The following is a 27,789-nucleotide window of genomic DNA, read 5'->3' as shown; positions in this document are numbered from 1 at the left end:
AGTTCCTTTAACACCGAGAGCTTCAGAGATTTCTGCTTTTGTCTCCTCTGACTGACCTGCTTAGTGCTTCCAAGAGTTTTGTCTTCCAGAGTGTTAACATGCATTTGTAGCTGCCAAAGACATTCTTTGTAATACCCCAGTTCTCTCTGCACCAAATTTTGATCTACCTTTTAAGTTACAGGTAGATGCGAGTGCAACGGTGGCAAGACCGTGCTGATGTAGGAGGATGCTAGAGGTGTGGAACATCCTGTATCCTACTACTCAAATTTTTTTTCAAAGTGTCAGCTTCACTACAGTACCATCGAGAAGGAGGCTTTAGCTTTAATGCTAGCTCTACAACACTTTGAGGTTTATGTGGGTGGTAGCAGTACTCCTGTAATTGTGTACACTGACCACAACCCTCTTATCTTTTTGTCCAGGATGTATAACACCAACCAATGATTAATGCGCTGGTCATTAATAGTTCAAGAGTACAATCTAGATATTCGGCATCAAAAGGGCTCTGAAAATGTGGTGGCCGATGCCTTATCTAATGTGTATAATTTTGGGGGATAAAGATTTGTTTACAAGTCAGTGGATTTGTGGGGGTGTTACGTTCCAGAACATATCTTGTTTTGTAATATGTTATGTGCATATATGTTTGTCTGTCTCTCTTTTCGGCTCCTGTAGGATAAGTAGTGGCACCTGTTGCGAATCAACGTGATTGACTCTTCTGATTGGCACCTGTGGCTGTGTGCTCTTAAATAAAAGCTCTCCAGTTTGGAGTTACGGGAGAGACATTTCACGGCAATCTCTCTCTTGCTGGGTCCCTTTTCTCTTCTCCCAGATGCTGGGTGTTTTTCTCCCTGTGTTATATGCTTTGTGAGGTATTGTACTTTGGTATAAATTTGTTGTAAGAGAGCAATGTTACCCTGCAGGGCTTGTTGAAAAATCTTGATTCTTTCTTTAATGAGTTGTTTTAGGAAGCTGTAGGGAGGTGGGTGGCAATTATTTAGCATATCTTTTTCTCCTGTTTATGATTAGAGAGGGAGTGAGGATCACTATTAACTTTTATTTGCATCTTTGTTTTGTATACAGTTTATTTACAACTAGCACAAGTAGATTCTTTTGTTTGTTATTTTGGCATTGGCCCCTCCTGAGGTGAATTTATTGCTTCCCTGTAAAGATTCCTAAGTTTCTATTTTCAAAATAAATCTTTATTCTAATGCAGGGGTTTTCAACCGGTGGTCTGCGGCCCCCTGGTGGTCCGCGGCGGCATTGCATGTGGTCCGTGACATGCATCCCAGCCTACGTAATTTCACTATTAAAATCACTTTTTTCCATAATTTATTTGCGCATTGGTGTGAATACTAAATTGAATGAAAATATCTAAAATAATATAGAGGAGTTGAGATTCAAACTGACACAGGATAGGCTAGCTTTACATTTATGCATTTGGCAGACGCTTTTATCCAAAGCGACTTACAGTGCACTTATTACAGGGACAATCCCCCCGGAGCAACCTGGAGTTAAGTGCCTTGCTCAAGGGCCCAACAGTGGCATCTTGGTGGTGCTGGGGCTTGAACCCCCGACCTTCTGGTCAGTAATCCTGAGCCTCTACCACTGAGCCACCACTGCTAGCTTTGCACCTATCAGGTCTATCCTATGCGTTGCTAACGTTGTGTTTTGCATCCCCAACGTCATATATGTACACATTTATCTTGCGCGCGAAATAGACCAGCATCTCGGAGTTAAGTAAATACATTATTGAGGTATCATTGAAAAGACGCTTAATATTGGTGTATTAAAATTTGGAGTGGAGTGGAGCTGTTAGCTAACGTTTCTAACTAAGGCCAAGTTTGCTAGTCAGCACCAGCATGGATCGCTTTTTAGTGAAACAAAAAGCATTAAATACACGCCTGTTTGCATCCCTATGTCAAGGCTTAGGAAGTGAACACACCTCTCTCCTTTACCATTCAGAGGTGAGATGGCTGTCTCGCGGCGCGGTGCTCGCCCGTGTGTTTGAACTACGTGACGCTCTATACTTGCTTGTGCGAGAAGGAGTGCACTGAACTGGCTTACATGTTCAAGGACAGCCACTGGTTAACTAAGCTGGCGTATCTCACCGATGTTTTTGCAGAGCTTAACAAGTTGAACACTTCAATGCAAGGGAGCGATTCAAACGTCCTGCAGCTCTACGAAAAACTAGAGGCATTTGTTAAAAAAATGTCAAGATGGATAGAAAGAGTGGAGAGTGGTAACTTGGCTATGTTCCCTTCAGTTGAGGAATATTCTGACAGCACTGACATTAAAGACATTGTGTGTGAGCATTTGAGGAAGCTTGTGCTTCAGTTCCGAAAGTACTTCAATAATTCTGATGAGTGGCGCTGTGACAGCAAATGGATCCTGCTCCCATTCAGTGATGATGCAGCAGCAGGGTCAAGCTTAAATACTGTAGAAGAGGATCAGCTCATAGAGATGTCCACAGACTCTGTCAGGAGGCATATGTATGATACACAACCCCTTGTGAAGTTCTGGATAAGTTGCCAGACAGAATTTCCAGAGCTTACAGTAAAAGCAGTGAGGTGTCTTTTACCCTTTTCAACTACATACCTCTGTGAGAGCGGTTTTTCCACACTGGCATATCTAAAGAACAAGTACAGGGCAAGGCTGGAACCAGAGAATGATATGAGGCTGTCACTACCACTATATCACCACGAATAGACAGACTGTGTGGAAGTCACCACGCCCAGAAATCCCACTAACAGGTAAGGAGTACCCCCCCACCCACCCACACACCCACACACACACACACAATAGTGGGCCGCCGATTACTTGTTAGTCAGAATGGTGGTCCCTGGCACAGAACCAGTTGAAAACCCCTGTTCTAATGAATTGTGTTCAATGTTGCTGGGATGGGAAAACAGGGGCTCAGCAATGGCAGCAAGTAACGTTAATTGTATTATTATTTAGTTTCCTTAATTTTTTATTTAAAACTGTTCCTCTACCCTAAACAGGGGAGGTTGTAACACTACTGTCATTTTGAATAAAATATTAAAAGAAATCTTAAACATTTAATTGTACTTGTGTTTATATATATATATATGACACTTAAAGTATGCAACTCTTAAATACCACACATAACAATTCATAAGACGTTATAAATATAATAGTCCAGACAGCGGCCAGATTTTGTACATTTGTACAGTTCTCACTGGTCTCTTCTATCCATTTTTACAGATTCCATTTTATTAATGGATAAAAACTCTGTGCTACCACAGTGCACATCAGGGCCGGAGTGGGATTCATATTCAGCCCGGGATGTCATGTCCAAGTCAGCCAAAACCCAAAAGGGGAGTTGGAGGTGAAGATGATAACAATAAAACAAGATCACAGCAAAAAATATGCAATAAATGCAATTACTTGAAAATGATTTAAGCTCTCCATGTCATTATACCATATATGGCATTCAATAAGATTTTCACTTTGTCATAAGATTTCATTGTATGTGTTGTAAAAATAAGTGAATGTTAAAGGGATATTTGATCATTTCCTCACCCTCATGCCATCCCAGATGTGTATGACTTTCTTCTGCAGAACATGAATGAAAGTAAAGTATCTACTTTCATAAGTGCTCTTCTCTCTTTAGAGTTCTGCTTATGTTTTTGGTGATTTACATAAGCATATCGCCCCCTACTGGGCAGGGAGGAGAATTTATAGTAAAAAAATATTATTTTTAAAAAAAATATTGATCTGTTTCTCACCCACACCTATCTTATCTCTTCTGAAGACATAGATTAAACCACTGGATTGTAGCGATGTATGGATTATTTTTATGCTGCATTTATGTGATTTTTTGTACCTTCTGAGTTCTGATCACCTTCACTTGCATTGAAAGGACCAACAGAACTAAGAAATTCTTCCAAAAAAATGTATTTGTGTTCAGCAGAAGAAAGAAAGTCATACACATTTGGGGTGGCATGAGAGTAATTGATGAGAGAAATTACATTTTTGGGTAAACTGTTTATTTTAAAGATGATCTAGGCACATAACACTGTAGAACTGTAGAAACTGTAACTCTTTCAAGATGTACAGCCTCGCACTTTAAATGGTCAGTGCTTTGTATTTTAGATAATAAAATAGCAAAAGATCCAGTGAAACAATGAAGGTTGAGTGATTGTTTTTATTTTTTTTAACATGCCTTTCAAAAACGTGCCATTTTACAGCGATAAGAGTGAAATAAAAGAATAGAAATAACACATTTGTACTTTTCTTTTACTTATTGTAAATGTTCAGGGCAAAGGCAAAATGGTTACTGTCTCTTTAAGAGGGTTTTATCGCCCCGCCCTGAAGCAACCACACACAGAAAAATACAGCAACATTGGGAAGTCCATTTAACAGGTTCGTACTAGGTGCTCGAAGTACTTGAATTTGGCTTTTTCAAATGTAATTGCCGGAAAACCCTTGAAAAGAGCCATTTTTACCAAGAGTTGCTTAAAGTTCTTGAATTATAGAAAATCTTAAAATACGTTGCTTAAATCGTTATTTATTTTCGGAAAAACACAACGACAGACCACTGCTAAAGCAGGCAGCACTGTCACGTGACACCTGTTACTTTTGGAAGCGCTGTTCAGAATGGGCCAATCACAATCAAGTGTTATAGGAGAATTTAAAAAATATATATTTTATAGATACTGATGTGGCAAATTTAACAAGTATGAACACTTACAACTATAATTTTTAATAAAAAATTACTCCCCAGTGTGAAAAAAATTATATGTGGTTTAAAACATTGTGAGATTTGAACGGAGATACATGGAGACTGCAGTTCCCTTACGACTTCAGACACCATTTCCTCAGAATTTCTTCCTTCCCAATTACCTCTTGTCTCGAAGCCCTCTACCTTTGCCATTGATACATACCAGTCAGCGGACGAAATCTTCACGGCAGCGAGTGTTGTGGTTCGTGCCATCTCTGTGAAAAATCACTCTCAAAGACTTGTCGTTTTTGATTTCAGAAGAATAGACTTTATTATCAGACCATAAAGCCGAGTTGCCTGCAGAACAACTGAAGCATCTCTGGGTTTTTGTTCACTTAAATACATGTCCTCTAACAAGGTGGGGCTAATACATTCCAAATGTGTCACCATTATCCATCATCCTATTTTTTGACTCCAGTCTAATTATTTTAAGAAGTGGACAGGAGACACCTGTGAAAGAGCCTCAGCCTATATTTTCTCAGCAGGCATGAGAGCACATATGTGAGGCTATTCCTGTTCCTGCACAGGCCTCTAAAAACACACACTCACATAGTAAAAGACCTGCTTGACCATCAGAAATAATTGTAGAATAAAATGGCATTGATTATACTTGATTAATGTATACTTAACTTGATAAAAATACACCACACGAGAAGACTCCGCTCCCCTGCAGTGCTACGGCGAACATCACTCCGCCTCGCCACTTGACGCTTCACTGGTGAACGGACCTCAGCATCCTGATTCTCCACAGCGCATTGGCAGGTGTAGAGTATCCTTTTAAAGCAAAATTGTACTTGTGTGTTATAAATATATGTTATATAAATTTAAATCTATATTTATATATCTAGAAGAGCCACTTACATGTTCGTGTCTTTTTCAAGATGTCGTTCCGGAAGTGTTCCTTGAGTGAGAGACACATCCCACCGTCAGACAAAACATGAGAGCTGCGTTTTCTGTCTGGGCCGCACCCACGGAGAGTCAGCTCTCATGGAGACAGACTGTCCTCACTGTAAGGACATGAGTCTCAAGTCGCTTCGCTCACGAATCGCCCTCGTTCTGAGGGATTCAGCCTCTCGCGCCCTCCCACCACGATACACGAGGGTTCACACAAGGAGGCACGGCGGGGCCGCGAGGTTGAGCAGGACGAACTTGAGGTGGATTTCGTGCCGGCACACGCCCCACAAGCCCCTCAATCTCCATGAAGCGCATATATCCCTATACACTATGTGCGAGATGAGCTCCGGCCCTCTGATGGAGCGTGTGGCCTCGTCTCGTTTGGTGGATCTGATGCTGGGGATGATGACGATGTAATGTCTCTCGCCGCATCAGGCAAATAGTCAGTGGATGATGCTGCCGCCCCTCCCCCAGCGAGGAACGTGCACGCACCACTGACAGGGAGATGCTCCATGTCCTTACAAGGGCAGTCGAAGAGCTTCACCCTGACTGGTCTCCCCCAGAGGGAGAAACCTCTCTACAAATTTCCTGAACAGTCTCGCCTCGATGAATGGTTCCAGCAGTCCGGATGCCGTCAAATGGCAGCATCCCTCACATTTCTTCCCCGAAGTTCATAATGAACTATTCAAGTCCTGGCGCGCAACCTCATATGGCGCGCTCATGCAGTGACACCATCCTCTAATGTGGATCATGGGAAAGAAAACAGTTTTGCCCAATTACCCCCTGTGGAGGAGATGGTAGCAGCACACCTATGCCCAGCGAGTAACATGTACATCCTTCCAAACCGTGTCAACAAACGTCCGCACTGGCGGGAAAAGCTTACTCAGCTGCAGAACAAGCTGTATCAGCACTCCACACAATGGCGGTGCTCCAGGGCAGAAATGAGTGATAAGGAAAAAGCCACTCTTTTAGATGCTCCAGTGTCTCCAGCCGGCCTTTTTGGCGGCTCTATGAATAAGTTTGCTGAGCGTTATGTTGCCATTCAGCAGAAGTCACAGGCTATGAGACACGGTATGCCCACATAAGGTATATCACAGCCTGTTTGCCCTCGCTCAGGAAAGGGATATTGTTATTCAAAATGTTGTTTCCGTGTCTTGCACTCAAATAAATGCAATAACAATTGCAATAAGTGCAAAAAAGAATACAGCATTTGTTGCAAATGCACGAGATGATCACACATTCTCAATAAAGAGACTCTTTTTCCTCTTCAAAGCACACACATTATGCGCAACCACTTCCCTATAGTGAACGTTGCATCATATCATACAGTGAGCAAACCAAACAGCCCTCTGTCTCATTATGCGGATGCGTGGCGAGCCCTAACGGTATTTCAGAATGGGTGCAAAAACTATCGAACATGGTTATACGTTCTTTTTTTGCACACCGGCCACCCCTTTTCAACGGCGCTCTGTCTTCCGCGGTTTCGTCCGATGACGCGCCAGTGTTACGAGCCGAAATACACCTCTCATTGTGAAAAACGCGATAGAGATTGTGCCAAATTGTCAAGCACACAATGGTTTTACAGCCGTTATTTTCTTGTTCCAAATGACAGATGGTGGGCTTCGGCCAATCCTGGATCTGAGACATTTAAAGCGCCTATTCAAAATAATTATTCAGAAAAGGATCTTATCGCATGTACGCCCACACGATTGGGTTGCGTTGATAGATCTGAAGTATGTGTACATTCATATCCAAATTATCACAGGATGTTTTTGAGGGAACAGCATATCAATTCAAAGTCCTGCCCTTCAAACTGTCTTTGGCTCCTTGTACATAAGCACAAAGTAGATGCCTTAGTAAAGTAAGACAAATTATATCAGACAATAGACATCCTCTGTTTGATAAATTTGAGATATTACCCTCAGGTAGAAGATTCAGGATGCCAGCAATTTTTAAAAACAGGGGGAAAAATTCCTTCTTGCCACAGTCAGTAAAATTATTAAATGATAGGTAGTGTGGGTGTTCACTGAGCGGGTCTCAGTGAAGATTAGAATTTGTTTTTATTTATTTTATATATAAATCTGCATATTTGTTACATGTATATTGTTGGTCTTATATGTACACATGTTGAAACACAAGCAACAAAAATTTCCCTAAGGGGATAATAATAAAGCAATCAATCAATCAATCAATCAATCAAAGTGCATTGATGCGGATCTAGCCCCTCTGAGACTGAGCGGCATGTGCATCTTGAACTACCTCGAAAATTGTCTGTTACTGCTGCAATCAGAGGCTTTTTTATGCCAGCACAGATTTACTGCTTCAGCCATTTTAAAGTGTCTCCAACTCAGTTCAAGCTGGGGAGAACATTTCCACTGAAACTTGTTTCAGAAAGCACTGGGATTTGTGGTGGCGTCATCCGCCTCTTACACATGAGACCTCTTCAGTGCTGGCTGAAGCGCCGTGTGCCGCGACGTGCTTGGCACCAATGACATATGTGCATCACTATATCCAGCCTCTGTTCAGCACCATGGACAGCTCCTCCTGCATTTTACCAGCGAGGTGTCTCGCTGGGGCAAGTGTCACGCAGTGCCTAAAGCCATCGGCTGTATTTCTAAACTTAAAGGTTTTTCAGTCAGAAATATCAAACTGTCATGTCCTGTTTCGCTCAGACAACATGACAATTGTGGCATATATAAACTGCCAAGGCAGAATTAAGGAGACTTCACCCTCAAACTATATTGAGGATTTGGGAAATATCTGGCAAAGCAGAAAACAATCTATTTGCCTCAGTGGAAAATACCCACTGTCCCCCCTGGTACCCGAAGTCCCAAGTTGTCAGGCAGAAAGGGGTGACCACGGATGCTTCCAACACAGGTTGGGGGGTGGTGTGCAATGGACGCCCAACTTTTGGCACCTGGACAGGTGCGAGGAGGGCGTAGCACATCAACCGCTTAGAACTATTGGCTGTAATTCTAGCCTTAAAAGCTTCCAGTCTGAAATAGTGAGCTGTCATGTCCTGGTTTGCTCAGTCAACATGACAGTTGTGGTATTCAGTGGGTACGGAAAGTATTCAGACCCCCTTACATTTTTCACTCTTTGTTATATTGCCAAACTGAGCTATCGGGGGAGAAGAGCCTTGGTGAGAGAGGTAAAGAAGAACCCAAAGATCACTGTGGCTGAGCTCCAGAGATGCAGTCGGGAGATGGGAGAAAGTTGTAGTAAGTCAACCATCACTGCAGCCATCCACCAGTCGGGGCTTTATGGCAGAGTGGCCCGACGGAAGCCTCTCCTCAGTGCAAGACACATGAAAGCCCGCATGGAGTTTGCTAAAAAACACCAGAAGGACTCCAAGATGGTGATAAATAAGATTCTCTGGTCTGATGAGACCAAGATAGAACTTTTTGGTCTGATTTCTAAGTGGTATGTGTGGAGAAAACCAGGCACTGCTCATCACCTGTCCAATACAGTCTCAACAGTGAAGCATGGTGGTGGCAGCATCATGCTGTGGGGGTGTTTTTCAGCTGCAGGGACAGGACGACTGGTTGCAATCGAGGGAAAGATGAATGCGGCCAAGTACAGGGATGTCCTGGACGAAAACCTTCTCCAGAGTGCTCTGGACCTCAGACTGGGCCGAAGGTTCACCTTCCAACAAGACAATGACCCTAAGCACACCACTAAAATAACGAAGGAGTGGCTTCACAACAACTCCGTGACTGTTCTTGAATGGCCCAGCCAGAGGCCTGACTTAAACTCAATTGAGCATCTCTGGAGAGACCTGAAAATGGCTGTCCACCAACGTTTACCATCCAACCTGACAGAACTGGAGAGGATCTGCAAGGAGGAATGGCAGAGGATAAAAATCCAGATGTGAAAAACTTGTTGCATCTTTCATAAAAAGACTCATGGCTGTATTAGATCAAAAGGGTGCTTCTACTAAATACTGAACAAAGAGTCTGAATACTTAGGACCATGTGATATTTCAGTTTTTCTTTTTTAATAAATGTGCAAAAATGTCAACAATTCTGTGTTTTTCTGTCAATATGGGGTGCTGTGTGTACAATAATGAGGAAAAAAAATGAACTTAAATGATTATAGCAAATGGCTGCAATATAACAAAGAGTGAAAAATTTAAGGGGGTCTGAATACTTTCCGTACCCACTGTATATAAACAGCCAAGGTGGAATTCATTCACCGCCACACAGAATGACGCGTCACCCCCTCCTATGGAGTGAGCATCATCTCTCCCTGAGAGTGACATATGTCCCAGGCTGCCTGAATTACGGTGTACGCTAAGGGGTGATACCGGGTGAATGGAGACTTCATCCTCAAACTATACTGAGGGAGGGATGCAATGGCACACAAATGGCCGGTGAAAAACAAATATGCGTTTCCTCCAGTATGCCTGATCCACTCTGCCATATGCAAAGTCTGAGAGGACAAGGAAACGGTTCTATTAGTTGCACCGAAATGGCCAACCAGCCATAGTTTCCAGAAATGATGGAGATACTGTACAGCTCACCATGGGAAATACCACTGAGGGATCTCTTCTCAGGCGCAAGGCACAATTTGGCATCCCCAGCCCCAGCTGTGGAACCAGCATGTGTGGCCCCTGAATGGAGCGTACTAAACGCACCAGAACTGACGTGTTCAGTCATGAACGTCATTTAAAAAGCCAGAGCACCGTCCACTTGACACCTCTATGCACTAAAATGGAAGGTGTTCGTTGATTAGTGTCTCTCACACAGCAAGGACCCAGTAAACTTCCCCATACATGAAATTGTAATATTTCTTCAAGAGCGATTAGACGCAGGACTCACCACGTCAACAATCAAAGTGCATGTGGCAAATATATCTGCGTATCACGCACATGAAACCGGTGCCTCTATAGGCAAGAATGATTTAATCATAAAGTTCCTTAAAGGAGCGAGACGATTAAACCCACCTTGGCAGGTTACAGTCCCGACTTGGGACTTAACTTTAGTTCTAAAAGCTCTCGCAGGGCCCCCATTCAAGCCTTTGGACTCTGTTGATTTGCGCATGCTCTCCATTAAGACCGCACTACTGCTGGCTCTAGCCTCAGTAAAACGGGTCTGTGACCTGCATTTGGCCCTGGTCTTTCAAAAGCCACTGTCGAACCTAGAAAATGCTATGCGCCTAAGGTCCTAACCATGCCCTTCAGATTACAGGTGGTTCACCTTCAGGCCTTCTTCCCTTCTCCATTTAATTTGGATGAGGAACAATCATTGCATTTGTTATGCCCTGTATGGGCACTACACGCATACATTGAGCATACCCACCAGTTCACACTGTCTGATCAGCTTTTTGTAATCTATGGAGGATGCACGAAAGGAATGTCCATATCCAAGCAAAGACTTTCTCAACTGGATTGTTGATGCAACTGCCCTTATAAATCGCAGGGTAAGACTTACCCAGTTGGTGTAAAAGCACACTCAACTAGAGGCATGGCCTCCTTATGGGCATGGACGAATGATGTGTCCTTATGTTTTGCAAGCAGGATGTTCTTAACAAAACACATTCGCAAGGTCTCTCTCTTCACAAGTCCTCACTGTTTAGAGCGTGTAGTATATTTTTATCAAGTTAATCAGGAATAATCAATGAAAACATTGTTGATTTATACCACAGTTATGTCTGAGGGGCAAACATGCAGGTTACTCTATGTAAAGGCCTGTGACGTGATGAATATGTGCTCACATATGTTTGACTATTTGACTGTGTGTGCAGCAACATAAATAGCATTACTTAGGGGGGAGAATTGATCTCTTCCAAAGGACATTCTGTTACTTCTTAATATGGTCAAGACCAGAGTCAATGAAGAGCATGATAGATAATGCACGTAACCCCACCTTGTTTGAGGAGGTGTATTTAAGTAAAACCAAACCAGAGATAGTTCAGTTGTTGTTGGTACTGTGGTTTCACCGTAGGCAACTCGGCTTTATTGTGTGATAATAAAGTCTATTCTTCTGAAATCAAAACCCCAAAGATGCTGAGTGATTTTTCACAAAATTGGCACAAGAAACCACTACAAGCGCTTACTATTTCATTAGCCAAATATACTCATGCTCCTCCCTTTAATGATCTTAAACTTTTTACACAATCCGCCTGCATTCAGGAAGTTGTAATTTACCATAAGTCATAAGCACTTACATTATAAATAAACTCCCTTCTCGAATGGGTTTGTGAAGAGTTAATTCATACTATATGACTATAGTTAATATATTCATTCTGAGAGCCCTCCTGGCCCAACACGAGGATCACTCACTGCAGCATACTCCTGTCGGCCACCATCTCACGAGACTGCAGCATCATGTTTCCTTTCTGGGAGGTTGTCGTGTAGTGCGGCGTGATGGGATTCAGTTCCGCATATGCGTTAATAAACGCAATGTCAAGTGTGCGGAGTCGTAAGAGAACGTCTCGGTTACGTACGTAACCTCGGTTCCCTGAGATGAAGGGCACGATACGTTGTGAACACTAGCCGCACTACAAGACTCAGAGTTCTTGAGGTATGAGTGATGCGCTCCTTGTTCTCAGTCAGAAATTCTGAGGAAATGGTGTTTGTGCACCTGCTTTTATAGCAGACAGTTTCGCGCCAAAACAGGCAGGGCTCAAACACCACAGCTAATATTAGTAGGCGGTGGGCCGAGTCCCTCTATCTCGTTTAGTTTTTGATTTGATAGTTACCCAGCAGCTGTCTGGCTCATTTTTTTTATTTGTCTATATGAATAATTCACAAAAAGATTACCGATTGTTTCCAACGCCAATTGTTGCACATTAAAGTATAAAAATAGATTTAATTTCGCTAGCTGATCACAAACGTTGGCCGGAGTGAGATCCAATCAACGCTTGTGTTGTTACCTTGTTGAATTGATTTGGCCAATCACGTTATTCGTTGAATCGGCGTCGCGTGACTCGCGTCAGTCTGAAGCCAAATTAGTCTACAACCCAACCTGGAGAGAGCGGTGTGTCTCGGCAAGACAACGTCAAGGTAAGATTTGTTTTACAATGATTATACACCCCTATATCTTAATGCTTTTCATATAAGTTGTATTTAAGACTGTCGTGAATATATGCGTTGTCGTTGATGAGAACAGTAGCCACGAAAGAATGTTGGTAGTGGAGCAGTAAAGCTAGGTCTAACGGTATGTTGCTTAGGCTAATCCAAATCATTCGGTACATACACAATGAACTAAGCAAAGAGTATTCAAATACGGGATAATTACGGGTAAATATTTAAACGGGAAGACAGTAGGAAATAATTTGACAGGTATGTCAAGGTTGGATTGGTTTATAGCAAGCTACCTAGGCTACAAGTAAACTAGACTAATTATCATCTAAAAAGAGTGCAAAGCAAAACAAAGAAATGATTTCAAATCAACTTTATAGTGGTAGTCATGGAGTTACATAAGCCATTTATGGTTGATTGTCACAGTTTATACAATGACACAATTCTGTGCATGGTAGCTTATGCTTTTTGCAAGTGCAGTTCCCTCCCACACATTTAAGGGTTTTGCATTGGCAGTGCACCAGCTCTAAGACACTCTGTGGTGCTGGGGGCAGTGCCATCCAGTGCACTACCAGGTATTCTCCCTCCATCCTCCATCCATGCTGTACCGGCGGGGGTATTTATTTAAAGATGAATGTTTTTGAGCTATTTAACAAAATTACTTGTGGTTAGAACCGCAGTAGTCTTGTCAAGCTCGTTTAAGATGGTTAGCATCTTAATACAAATGTCAAGATGAAAAATGTGATTTAAAATTATCTAGTAATGTGTGCTTTCTGTGTTTATTTATCTGAATATAATTCAGTTGTTTATCTAACACACAGACACGGACAGGACAACATCATATCTCTCCACACCCAAATGACTACAGAGGTGATCGTTGACAATCATCACATCAACAGCACCATGAATGGAGCAGGTCAAGATCACGGAGTTGCTTAGTATCCACATCACAGATGACCCATCTTGATCTATCGACACCACCAACAGAACCTGGCCAAGAAAGTCCAAAAACCTCTGCACTTCCTCCCACAGTTGAGGAAGGCTCATCTCCCACAAATCCATCCTCTTAACTTTCTTTAGGGGAATCATAGAGAGCCTCTTCCTTCCACCCCCACCCTCCAATAACCTAAGGGCAGCTGATTCACTCTTGCACAAATACACTGGTAGTTTACACTATGATGCTGCTACATTGGTTTATTTTTTTATTTTTAAATTTGTTATGAACATTTGACCCCACTTACACACATATTGCACTGCCTTTTGCTACTTGTCATGTCATCCACTTGCACTGAAATACTATATTAATTAGGGATGAGTCACGATTTTCGAATATTCGATTAGTTGATTTTATTATAGAATATTGAATAGGATGTGCGGGATGATTGTCTTTAAAAACTCCCCATGTTTTAGTTGTGGTTATAAGTTGCAATCCTAAATTCACATAATATTTGTATACATTTTATAAATATATTCTTAATATTTGTTGTTTTTGTTTCTATGTTTGAGCTTATATATCTCAATATTAATAACAGTCTGGTTAATTTTGAGTCTTGAAATGTAAACTCTCAAGGGTTGGCTTTCTAAATATATGTTGGTTATGTGTAGAATGACTTCTGAACAGCAACCTTTTTATTTTGGGGATGTCATGAATGCATCACTTGCCAAAATTGGGGCTGACTAGTAAGGGGTTAAACGTATATAAATGAAACCTTTTATATAAAAATTATACATTTGATACAAACCTTCACTGTTGTTAGCTGCATTTTCTATCTTCTTACGTGCTCTTCTTATGTGTTCTTTGTTGGTGAAGAGCATGTAGCATTCTCTGTGAAATCCAACATTAGCCGGCACATCTTGGACGTCTTCGGAATTTAAGTTAAATGCCAATACGGCTTTTTCAGCTACTGTACTCTCTGTGGTTTGCAGGTTCACCCATAAATTTGTACATTGAACAATCTTTGCCCAACTTGTCTGGGAAAGGGGGGTTACAGGGCTTTTTACATTTGAGGCTAATTGGATAAAACACCTCATTTTTACCTCAGTATTACTGAACTACAGAACTAAATTTACATTTTTAATGATTTACAGCAAAATTGTAATTTCAAGAACGCAGCTTCCTGGTCATCTGTGTTCATTATTTACATTGGTTGTCAAGGAAACGGGAGGTTTTCTAACGTTATGATTAGTACTCCTGCTTATTTGCCGGTTTAAAAAAGTAAGAGTTTGTAAGGACATTTTGCGTCAAATGTGCAAACAACAAAGTTGGAAACAATGTCTGTAGTACTTATACGATTTTATTACATGACCTCAGCAAAAAAAAGACTTACACAGCTGTGAGGTAAGTATTAAATTCATAATTTCGAGGTCCGGCCCACCGCCTATAGAATATTGGCATTATTGTAGACGTTTCAACTAGGTCGTATAAGAAGGTACTCCCCATATGTGTTAATAAATGCAAGGTCTCGTTCCCTTCGTCTCAGGGAACCGAGGTTACGTACGTAACACAGACGTTTCTTCGTCTATGTATTTACATACAGTTCCTGTTCCACACGCTAGCCATTGACACCACAGAAAACAGAGAGTGGGGGGGGTCTGCAGTCTTTTTTGTGAATCAAATCAATTCAATTTATATTTCTTACCAAGAAAAACTATTTCACTATACAAAACATAGATAAGCACATTATAGCACACCAATGCAAATAACATTAATTCTTATGTATAAAATATAAGATCATTAAATTGTTTGCCAAATGTAAATAATGTCATGTAAATGAAGTTTTCTGTTAATTCCTAAATTATAATTACTATTACTGAAGATAAAATATATAAAAACTGTTACAAACCACCCGGCTCAAGGTAGAGAAAAATGAAATAGAGAGTCGACACGTGGATACAAATTTGCAAAAATAAAGGAGTTTATTAATTATTAACAATAAAATATCATAATCCAAAAAGAAAACAAAAGAGCAGATCCAGGTGCTGGTGAGAAGAGGCAAATACTCTGGGGAGAAGGGCCTTTTTATAAAGCTCAATTCAAGGCTCAAGTAATTCAATGCACTTTCTTCTAGACTCCACCCTGGACAAGAAGACAAAAATAGTATCAACACCCAGGGCCGTACAAAGCAAAATGGAAATGTGTTCTCAAAATAAAAACTAAATTACAAAATCATTAAAGAATCTAACCAAAACTAAAATGTATAACACATTTGAAAACAGTATATATATATATATATATATATATATATATATATATATATATATATATATACATATATCATATATAATCCTGGTGAAACTGCTGAAAGGATGCCTGAAAGGATTCTGAAGTTCTGGATGCCAGAACTGTACTGTAATGACTAATAGTAGAGAATAATGAGAATAATAGTAGCTGCCAGTATTTTATGAAAAAAGTAAAAAAAAGATGCATTTGAGCTTTACTTAAAAAGTACTGGCAGTACTTTTTTTCCACCAGAATGTACTACAAATTTTCAGCAGACAATGTAAATTGAAAGTTTTTTTTTCAGTGTGTACAACACATCCACGCATTCAATCTGGAGATGTTATCAGACCCAATTGCTCTAAGACTGTCTAGTGAAAAGGGTGCAGCAACAGTTGCTTGAAAACATACTTTATTTCTGCAATTCATTTGGTGCCGCTGGAGTCACAGAAATGACATAGTTCACCTTAAGTTACTCAATTTAACAAACAAGCAATTAAATGTCCTTTCTCCAGAAAATGAATTTTCATATGAACTATAAAGTCTGTTCGAACTGTGAAACTCATCCCACATTGATGACATGTAAAAGGCTTCTCTCCACTGTGGGTTTTTGTGTGAATTTTAAGGTTTCCTTTTTTATTGAAATTTTTTCCACACTGATGGCATACAAAACTTCTCTTTCCAGTGTGAATTTCTATGTGTTTACGAAGAGTGCTTCTCTCTGTGAACTTCTTCCCACAGTGGAGGCATGTGAAAGGCTTCTCTCCAGTGTGAATTCTCATGTGATTCTTAAGGTACCCATTTTTCCTGAAACTTTTTTCACACAGATGGCATGTGAAAGGCTTTTCTCCAGTGTGAATTCTCATGTGATTCTTAAGGTTTCCTTTTCTCTTGAAACTATTTCCACACTGATCACATGTGAAAGGCTTCTCTCCAGTGTGAGTTCTTTGGTGAACCTGAAGGTTTCTTTTGCAAGTAAAATTCATTCCACACTGTGGACATGTCAATTGCTTCTCTTCAGTGTGAATTCTCATATGACGATTAAAGTTTCCTTTATGAATGAAAGTCCTTCCACACTGAGAGCAGGTGAGACATTTCTTTTTGGTTCTTGTTGAATGAGTTCTTTTTTTTGAGAAATTCTTTCCAGATTGTGAGCAATTCAAATGTTGTTCTTCTGATTTGAAATGATCAGGTTTCCGATACTGATGTTTCTCCTCCATTTCATCCATGTCTTGACTTTCCTCTTTCAGCTCCATCAGATCTAAAATAAACATGGGTAGATGACATGAAATGTGGGTTCATGGGTAGATGACATGGGGTATGAAGTACCCTATTAAATGTTTAAAAGTAAAAAAGAATTAAACAAAATGTTTACAATTTGTCTATAAAAATGTATTTATGCACTTTGTATGAGCTCGCAATTGAGGCTACATGAAATATTTGTGCTTTTAAGGGGACCAAAACATTTACTGATAAAATGACAAAAAGGTGATTAAAATGGTTAAACATTTGGTGGACATGGTGACCATTTACAGGACCTAAGATACTGTATATATTTTTCCTTTAACATAAGTGTACATTTTAACCTTGAGTCATAATTTTGAATAAAAAAAGTTGGCCATGGCCATGTTATCTTTGGCCAGGGCACAGTGGTTACACCCCTACTCTTTATGAGAATTGCCCTAGGATTTTTAATAACCACAGAGAATCAGAGCCTTGGTTTAACATTTCATCTGAAGGACAGTGCCTTTTTTCAGTATTGTGTCCCCGTCACTATACTGGGGCAATAGGACCCACACTAACAACTCTTCCAGCAGCAACCATAGTTTTTCCCCAGGAGGCCTCCCATCCAGATAATGACCCGGCTCAACCCTGTTTAGCTTCAGTGGACAACCAAGCAAAAGCTGCAGGGTGATATGGCTGCTGAGGTGATAACTAGCCCTTTCACTGCTAATATCATGGCTGCTATTTCCTCACTTAATAAAAGTGTGGACACTAAATTAGTAAGCATCACAAACTCTATGCAGGCCATGCAGAACTCCTTAAAAGGCATTCATAGGAATAGTACATACACAATGAAAAGATGACAGCCTAGGAATACAGGTGTGCATCCTTACAAGCTAGGCTATATTCCACTTCATTTTAAAATTATACTTGCTAACTTCACTAAGCACTTCCCCGCCCACACCGAATCCTTGCTGCCATTTTGACCCACAACCCCTCAAATTTGACCAAGGGAGTGAGCCAACATGCATGTACCAATTAAGCAGTTCAGATTTAAGAGTTATATTGATATTTAACTGCATAATACTTGTAGCTACCTTAAACTGACAGTCATAGCCTTTGTGTTCATTGCAATGTTACCATTTTTTTGTGTAAAACTTGAATAATCCTTTCTAACAATTAATATGTATAACAATGTTTAGATATAAACCTCTGAAATTACAACTAAACTTTACCTGAATCTATGATTGCATCAATCTCTGAAGACGTTGTTTACTAAGGTGCAAAAACTGCCAAATAATTCCACAAAATGACATCAGTCCTATTGCAAAAGCGATAAGGAGTAAAGGACGTAAAAAGGAAGTGGAACGCAGCACTATTGTGGATAGGCAACAAAAGAAACAGGAAGATCTGGAATCACACCGCAGGCATCAAAACATCAGAATACTCAGGATCCCAGACAGCTCGGAAAAAAGGAGATCCCCAGAGTTTGTGGCAGAGGTGATTCCAGCTCTGCTTGGGGCAGAACATTTTTAATCACCCATGGTGGTGTATCGTGGCCATCGGACAATGGCACCTAGAGCCCAAAGTATACTTTGATTTTGATGTGAAAGTTCAGCATCTGCGTACAGTCGAACGAGAGCCAGTCAAAGTATACTCTATTTGATGCCGCACGCACACTGCGACTGCTATAAGATACTGGACTAATCCTCTTCAAGAGTTTAGACCCATAAAGATGTCTTTATATGCCTTCAGACTTGATTTATACAATTGCAGGTATCTCCTGACCTCCTCACACTGTGCTCTTGACATGCAAATCCATTGCAGCAGTTTCCACTAAGCCAGAGGGGTTTTCATCATTTGTGACCTTGTCAAGGCGGTGAGAAATCATCAGAAAACATTTGGAGAAGTCTGACGGAGATGTGAGTCAGCCAAGCTCAAGTATGGATGGATTCCTCTTTCATGTGCACTTTCGTATCAAGGTGGACGATAAGTCCTAGATCTTCGAGAATGCAGGGAAAGTAAAAGATTCCTTAACAAAAAGCTGACTCCGTTGGGGCTTATTTAATTGAACTGGGTATTTCATTTTCAAAAAGACTCACTACCTTGCTGTAGGTTTTATTTAAATTATTTGGTTTAACTAGATTTGGAAAATGTATTGTTTCAATGTTCACTGGCAAGCTGATTAAAGGCAGTAGCCAGGTACGATTTGTTAAAATTTAACTAGGGCTGGGCGATATGGCAAAACATATTATCACGATATTCTTTTTCATATCATTCGATATCGATATTTATCACGATATTTGATCACATTTGCAGATTGCACAAGTGTAATCAAGCTTGAAATCATGATCGCCAAGAAGACTGCTGTCAAGTTTATAGTGGAAAAAGGAGTTATATTTTGGTCTGTTCTCACCAAAAACAAATTGGATTGCTTCAGAAGTCATTGATTAAACCACTGGAGTCAAATGGTTTAGTTTTATGCTGCCTTGCCTTTATATACTTTTTGGATCTTCAAAATTTTGGTAACCATTCACTTGCATTTTATGGACCTACAGAGCTGAATTCTTCTTCTAAAAATCTTAATTTGTGTTCAGCTGAAGAAAGAAAGTCAAACACATCTGACATGAGGGTGAGTAAATTATGAGAATTTTCATTTTTGAGTGAACTCTCTCTCTTTATTGGTGCATTTAAGTCACGTCATCATATTTATGAGACTGGTGCAAATGAACAACACCACAAAGTTGTAAATCCACTAAGATTTTCATCGAATGCTAATTTTCTGAGATAGGGGCATGTCAATTTAAGAAGCATGGCAAGAATCAAGCAAATTGGTGACTGTACAGTTTAGATTGATGCATTTTCTCTGCTACTGATGAAGAATAAATCTTGCTAGAAAATAAAACTAATTTAGCTAGTTTATTTGAAGTGACAGGCTTGTGCAACAAATCAAATTGCCCACCAGTATTCAGTATGTGGCCACAAGAATGACACTGTTGCGTCGAACAGAGAGTGCTAAGGAAGTTAAAGAAATGTGCCTTTCACTTCTATAATACAACCTTCTACAGATAAACCTCGTTCCAAACTCTAGTTGAGCCTTAGCGCTCTCCGTAGTACATCAGTGGTATGAGCACAGCATCTCGGGCAAAGAATATAGAAGCACAAAAGTGGAAGCTCTGGCGCTTTTTTGACAACCACCGCTAGATGGCGCAGCAGTAGCGCTGGACAATGGGACAACAGTTACACAGCACACAACCTAGTACCTATTCAATATCGGCCTATATTATTTATTTTAAAAACTTGGGGATTATATTTTTTGTCGCAGTGTCCTTATTTAACTGGTAAACTTCCTGTTGCTTTGGCCAATTATCACAAACAAGCATTACTGTTCTGGTCACTTTTGTACAAACACAAATTTTATCCTAGCAGGTATTTTAAAAGGAACAATGCTAATATCATTCATAATATGCAGCCATTGTACATGGAGAATTGGGTTCGGCACAACATATTAATTGTAAACCAGCTTATTGACAAGAACGGGCAATTATATACATACCCTAAGTTTATTTCAAAATATTATTATTATTTTTTTTGTAAATTAAAAAGAATTTAACAACGTAATTAAGGCTATCCCCAATGGCATAATATTCTTAACCAAATTCTCAAATGTAGATATACATTACAACCTTAAACAATCCTCAACTTTTGGTAAATGCTCTCTCCTTTTTTAACGTTTTAATAGCAATTTTATAAGAAATTCCTCCAATCCTCAATGTAAATCAAAATGCCTTAAACTTCATTGGATATCTTGGCACAGCATTTGGACAATACCACATAAATATGTTATTTATAATAAAGTAAAATAAATAATTTACAAAAACATTCACAGATAATATCCTGTAAATGCAGCCATTAGTAGATATATTCATACGGTTTGTGATAAATGTACTTTTTGTAACACATCATTTGAAGATATTTAAAGTTTATTTTTTACTGCCCCTTTTCTATTTCTTTTTTTGGACTGACTTTAAAATAGACATGACAAAAAACTAAACAAAACTCTTAATTTAGAACCATATGACATTTTACTTTGTTTTCAAAACCCATATTTTTCTGAAAAACAAAATAACATTAATATTAATTAATAACATAATTATTTGGCAAAGTTTTATAATCATAAAACAAAAATAACTCAAAAGAAACCCTCATATACTACGTTTTGTAATTCTGATAGAGGTATAAAATACATGGCGATAAAATATAGATAATTTTGTTTGTACTTTTATAACGCAGCTCAGGATTCACAGTTCAAAATGGCGGAGGTGTTGCTCTGCTTCTGCGCGCAGATTTTGCAATGGAACGTCCTATTAGACTTCGTCTCTTGTGCTTCTATACTCATTGTCTTGGGGGCAATCTTTTTGAGGACACGCTTCCACAGAATCTGACGGGGAAACAGACTTCGACACAACAGTGACAATCCTATTTTCTATGCTCCAAAACCCGATGAGCAGCTTAAAGTTGCATTACGAGAGAGAACGTAATGAAGAATGGACACAAACCTCTTTGTTCGTCAGTATCTTCACTTTTTATTCTGCATGGTTGTGTAATACTGATGTCTTCACTCTCTCCTTTAATAAACTCCATCTTTACAGCAGTTTGTCTCACAGATCTCAGTCGTTTCACCTGGAGATTTTCCTCCTCATCTGGACATCGCAAACCTTTCCTGAGCAGAATGAGACGCGGCGCAGCTCTAACGACGTCAAAACAACAGCAGTTCGGAGAAGCAAAATAAAAGTCTTAAACATAAAAAAAAGCTAACTCAATATTTGGTGTAACAGCACCAATTCTCCTAGGTACACCTGGACACAGTTTTTCTGGTTGTTGGCAGATAGGATGTTCCAAGCTTGTTGGAGAATTGGCCACAGGTCTTCTATCTATTTAGGCTGTCTCAATTGCTTCTGTCTCTTCATGTAATCTCAGACTGACACGATGATCTGTGGGGGTCATGATATCTGTTGCAGGGCTCCCTGTTCTTCTATTCTAATCTTTTCTTTTTGCAAAATTAATGTTTGGGAGTCTAACATTTATATTTCCTATTGACACACTAAAGCTCAAGATATAAATAACCATCTCCAGACAAATGCTTTTGTGAAACATCTTATGTGACTTTTGCACAGTACTATATATGTGGAGATTTCTTGTTTACTTGCTACTCTATGTCTAAAACAAACTTAAACACCTTAGAAAGATATAATGCTAATAGTGTCGGAAAATAACTGGGACTTGGGGCAAAAATGCCACTGAAATTGCCAAAAAATATCCCCAAAATTCAGCACAGACGGCGTCTCCGCTTCTATCAATCGCATAAGTTTGGTATCGTACTCCCACGTTAAATTCCGTAACTGTTCGCCCATCTTGTCCAAAATAAACTGTCCTAGCAGGTCACACTCTCACTCATGGTGCTGCTGTTTATCTGTATGAAAAGCCTCACCGACTAGAGACCGAAAGTGTGCATGGGATGGATGTTATGTAAATAAAGTATGAGTAATCACAAAACATAATGTAACCAAATTCTATAATTTACTTAATATCTCAAAATGTTAAATAACCATAACGGTAATTAAGACTTTATTATTACAACTGTATAATACATATAATAATATAATACATATACAGAACAGCCACGTTATATGTTCTGTTTGAACTCTTGCAGCAATGCAGGTCTTTGGCATTTAGAAGCTGCTAGTTTAGGACCTGTGAGGAGTCCGTTTCTCAAACTGAGATTGTGATCTACTTCTTTTTGTTGTGCATCTGGCCGTCCACTTCCCTCTCTATCCTGGTTAGAGAGTCATTTTTCAAAACATTAATGCAAAATAGCCTTCATCTCTTTAAAACAGCAGACTTTAGGAGAAAATAGAATTTCAAGATAAATGTGTTTCTTTTTGCCTATTTTTAAAACCAAAAATTGACTTGCAAGTGTAAAGCAACTTGTAAGAATCCAATACATCAGCAAACGGGGAAAAACCCTGTATTGTGATTTCCGCATGGTAGCGCAACCATTTTCAATTGTTCTAATAAAAAGAATGTTTTCTTGAGTACCAAATTGGCAGTTTAGAATGCTTTTGTAAGGAACTGGTGACACAGTATATGTTTGCCATCACGGGTAAAGACAAAATGGAATAAATACCAATTAAAGCAATTATTTAAAATCGTAATAATAATTTGCAATGAATGATTTTGGCAGTATTTTTGATCAATTTCATGCATCCTTGGTGAAATGAAGCATCAATTTACATTCTAAAAATGGAAGCTTACATTATATACTATATATAATATGTAACTTGTAATTACTGGAGTAGTTTTTTGGCAGAATACTTATTTACTCTTACTTGAGTCATAATATTAATACTATTTCTCAGTACTTCTACTTGTACTCAAGTGAATTATTATTAGTAGCAGTACTTTTACTTAAGTAAAAAAAAAAAAAAAAAAAACAGTACTCTTTCCACCACTAGTTGAAGCAGCTTCTTTTACTGATCACATGTGAATTCTTCTCATAGAATGAGGCTTGAAGTAATTGATAACACATTTTAATATAACATTAGTTGATGTTTTACATGTAATCTTGAGCATACTCATTTTTAAATGCTCCTCTAAACACGTCCATCAGTGACATGGCTGGTGTCAGAATATTCACAAACAGTATGTCGTTGCGCAGCTGTTTCGCACTTCCTACTAGCTCTGAGTGAAGAAATTCGCCGTGAATGAATCTGAGCATTTAGGTGCTTCCTAAGGTGTCTTTCTTGTGTGAAACTCTTTCCACACGGACTGCATATAAAAGGTTTCTCTCCAGTGTGACTTCGCAGGTGCTTCCTAAGATATCCCTTTAGTGTGAAACTCTTTCCACACTCAGTGCATGTGAAAGGCTTCTCTCCAGTGTGAAGTCTTAGGTGCTTCCGAAGGTGGCTTTCTTGTGTAAAACTCTTTCCACACTGAGTGCATATGATGGCTTCTCTTGAGTGTGAATTCTCAGGTGCCTCTTAAGGTATACTTTTAGTGTGAAACTCTTTCCACACTCAGGGCATTTAAATGGCTTCTCTTCAGCATGAATTCTTGCGTGCCCATTAAGATATGATAAATTAGTGAAACTCTTTCTACATTGAGGGCAGGTGAATATTTTTTTAGATCCTGTTCTTCGAGTTCTTTTTTGTGAGAAATTCTGTTCAGTCAGTGAGCAATTTAAAGATTCTTCTCCAGTTATAAAATTATTAGGTTTCTGATGTTGTTTCTCCACGTTATTGAATTCTTGACTTTCCTCTTTCACTTCCGTAAGCTCTAAAATGAACATGGTAAATTATGACAAATGTGAAACAAATATAAAATACAGTTGAACTCCAATTTATTGTCATTAAAGGTAAAATAAAGCATTATTTATTTCTTGTTTTATGTTTAAAAAGTCACACCAGCATCAAAAAATGTACTTTTTTATTAAGGTACAATATTTGCAGCTGGATTTGATTTTCAGGGGCATTTCTTTTCTTTCTTACCATTTTAAAACAAACTGTATCTCATCTGTTGACTTCAATGGCCACAAATCTTAAAAAATTTATTTGCTGGTATGAGTCTCCAGAGACCGACTGGTGTAAAGCAGAAGCAAGTACTTGTATCTTCACATCACTTTCTGTTCTAATCATGACAAAATTGCTACTTCTCAGTATACTCATGCACATCCCTAATCTGTAATAATCATCTGTTCCCTGCTGGCTAAATGGATTGTATGTTGGCAAAATGGTGGAGGGTACACATGGTTAAATGTGTTTTTTTTTTTTATATAGACATTACTTTTGCTAGTTTTAATGATATTCAGGGGTCACAGTCTAATCTGTTCCGCAACTTTCAGGTCTGACATATTCAAACTTGTCCTACCACCTACATCACTATTGGACAAAGTTTTACAGAATTCTCTGGTTCTTAAAGGTAAGATTTCAGAAATATATGACACAATAATGTCTTTAATCAATGGTTCAATTGACACAATTAGAGCAGTGTGGGTAAAGGAGTTGGGAACTGAAATATCAGATGAAGTCTGGGATGAGGCTCTGAGCAGAGTAAATGAATCGGCCTCTTGTGCACACCACAATCTTATCAAATTTAAAGTCCTTAATTGTACATAGGCCTACTACACAAAATCTTTAAATACAGAAATTGTCAGGTTTTCAATCCACACATCACAGATTTAAAAAAATATTTACCATGAACAATCAATATGTTGGGGTAGTAAGGGAATACCCATTTAATTTCTGGATGTGTTTTTCTTGTGAAAAATGCAATAATTTATTTTATGGTTACTGTCCATCTAATCATGGTTTTACTTTTACCTTTGGTCAAACTATTGGATAAAAATCTTGTATAATCAAGCCAGGAACACACTGAATAAAGGAAATCAGGGTGGCTAAAAGTAGCTACTCTGATAAGCTGAAAAGCAAGTTTTCAACTAACAAAAAAATGATTTTTCGGTTTTGTTCACTTTACCTGAACAATTCATGTTGAATTAATGCCATTTTGGCTATTTTTCATTTCAACATGATTGTGTCATGTTAAACTGACTTAAAACTGTCACTCGTTGGTTTAACATAAAGTTTCATTTTAAAAGTACATGTTTCAATCACTTAGCTCAGTCAAACTGTTGACTGAATTAAAAAAATATATATAATACCTCACATAATATTTATAATTTATTTGAAATATTTTTGTTTATTAATTTATAGCTTGATTATAATTATAGAAGTGCAATTAAATGGTTATTGGTGTTTTTAGGTTTGTTATTTGTCTTAAATTTCTGTTAAATCAGACTGATACAAATAATGTTTAGTAAAAGTCAATCACACATATAAAATGTGTGTTTTTATAAAGTCAGCCGGACTGAATGTCAAAACAGCCTGAAAACAAACCACATTCTCAACCTAAAGGAAGGGAAATTTGTTGTGACGCAATTCTGGCGGCAACATTCATAAAATACGTTAATGCTGTGCATGTCTCAAATAAATCGCCACGCCATTAACTGGAATATAAGCTTAAAACAAACAGGTACGTGTCCATCCATTTCCATCACTGTTATTAGAAACAATATTATCAAACTGTTTTATGATGTCGGTTGATACTAATGTGTTATTACTTATTATGACAGAATGCACGATTGTAAGCCTAAATGAGATGGCCGCGCCATAAACTGTATTAAACAGCACACGAACAGGTAACTGTTAACTTAACTTATCTATCCATTTGCATCAGTGTTGTTAGAAAAAATATTAGCCAACAGTTTTATTATATTGGTTGAACGTTATGTATTTATGGCCTGATTGCACTATTTTAAGCCTAGATGACCGCGCCATCAACTGAATTAAACGGCAAACAAACAGGTAACATTTTCGTCCATTTGCATCAGTCTGATTAGAAACAATTTTAACAACGGTTTTATTATGTCGACTGATACGGATGAATTTATGACAGAATCCACGATTTTATGCCTGAAAGAGATCACCGCGACATCAAACGAAAAGGTATGTGTCTAAGTTTGCACATGTTTGTTAGTTTAATCATCTATCTTTGCACTCTGTTCATTTTCATGGCATCGATCAAAGATATTATAACAATGTTGTGTTGTGTGGTTGATGGTTCAGTGTGTTTTTAAAGCATTAATGACAATTATTATTGGTTACTGAATATTGTTAATAATAATATCAATAATGGGTATTCGCGCCTTTGGTTGCTAGAATGGTATGTATGGCTAATAATTTTTAGTTATTCATATTTGTTATTTGTGTCTTTCAGAACCACACACATTTTAAAGTTGTATAAACTAATAGAAATACTGACTGTAACCAGTACAGTACAGTGTTTTTTTGTTTTTTTGAATGGTCTCATTTTACAACTCCCATAGAGAAAAACATGAATTTGACCATTTTTGATCTCTAGGTCTAATCTCTAGGTCTGGTGGGGGCACTTTTAGTTTTCATTAAATCCAATTGGTCTAGTAGCATCTTGCTCAAAAATGTTTTTGAACACAATGTAACTACAGAAGAGTGAAGCTTTAAATAGGAAAATTATTGAAACTATTTGGTAATTTAAGTGCAAGATGCTACTGGACTAATATGATTCAGTGATCTGTGCTAAGCTAAACTAAAAGTGCCTCCGCCCTTTAGGCCTTTAAAAAAAAAAAAAAAAAAAAAACAAACTCATCTGCTTTTCTCTAGAGGGGTTGTAAAATGAGTCTATTTCCAAAAACAGGTAATGTATTGCAATATAATTAATACTGCAATAATATTGTATCATAACACATGTATTGTGATTATTATAATATGGCAACGCTGATGATGCACACGCCTTGTTGACACTAATGTATTTGACAGAATGCCAGCTTTAATGCCTGAAAGAGATCGCCGTGTTATCAGCTGAATTAAACGGCAAACAAACAGGTATGTGTCCCATCTATTTGCATTGGTGTTATTAAAAACAATATTAGCCAACTGCTTTAGTATGTAGGTTTATACTAATGTATTTATGACAGAATGCACAATTTTTTATGCCTGAAAGAGATCACCACGCAAACAACTCAAATCAAACCTCAAACAAACAGGTAACTTGTATGTCCATCCATTTGCATCATTGTGATTTCATGTCTGTCGATACTAC

At 38.7% G+C, this 27,789-nt stretch overlaps 1 protein-coding gene and 1 long non-coding RNA gene across 3 annotated transcripts; one reads left to right on the top strand and one right to left on the bottom strand.

Moving 5' to 3' along the window:
- Positions 1-15,576: 15,576 nt before the first annotated feature.
- Positions 15,577-21,828, bottom strand: LOC127644820 (gastrula zinc finger protein XlCGF8.2DB-like). Of its 2 annotated transcripts, XR_007970722.1 has the most exons (3): positions 21,657-21,828; positions 16,285-17,134; positions 15,577-15,732 (listed from the first exon to the last, which is right to left on the bottom strand). XR_007970722.1 is itself a non-coding variant. In XM_052128216.1 (2 exons), exons 1-2 carry the CDS (start codon positions 21,739-21,741, stop codon positions 16,350-16,352), a joined length of 870 nt encoding a protein of 289 aa, XP_051984176.1. In that variant the 5' UTR covers positions 21,742-21,828; the 3' UTR covers positions 15,949-16,349. The 2 variants fall into 2 exon arrangements, 1 of the variants encoding a protein (XP_051984176.1); XM_052128216.1 differs by lacking the exon at positions 15,577-15,732 and having other exon boundaries at positions 15,949-17,134.
- A 4,485-nt stretch (positions 21,829-26,313) lies between these two features.
- LOC127644832 (uncharacterized) lies at positions 26,314-27,524 on the top strand. Its single transcript, XR_007970729.1, has 4 exons — positions 26,314-26,350; positions 26,472-26,516; positions 26,608-26,657; positions 27,507-27,524. It is a non-coding gene; the product is annotated as an uncharacterized LOC127644832 (long non-coding RNA).
- The last annotated feature ends 265 nt before the right edge of the window (positions 27,525-27,789 follow it).

This window comes from Xyrauchen texanus, chromosome 6 (genome assembly GCF_025860055.1).
Source record: "Xyrauchen texanus isolate HMW12.3.18 chromosome 6, RBS_HiC_50CHRs, whole genome shotgun sequence".
Taxonomy (NCBI): Eukaryota; Metazoa; Chordata; class Actinopteri; order Cypriniformes; family Catostomidae; genus Xyrauchen; species Xyrauchen texanus.
This window is presented reverse-complemented; position numbering and strand designations above follow the sequence as displayed.

Coding starts and splice junctions, on each gene's coding strand:
- LOC127644820 (XM_052128216.1), bottom strand. CDS start 21,741: ATGGAGTTTATTAAAGGAGAGAGTGAAGACATCAGTATTACACAACCA. Junction 17,135..21,656: donor AGATACTGACGAACAAAGAG/GTTTGTGTCCAT, acceptor TGTTTATTTTAG/ATCTGATGGAGCTGAAAGAG.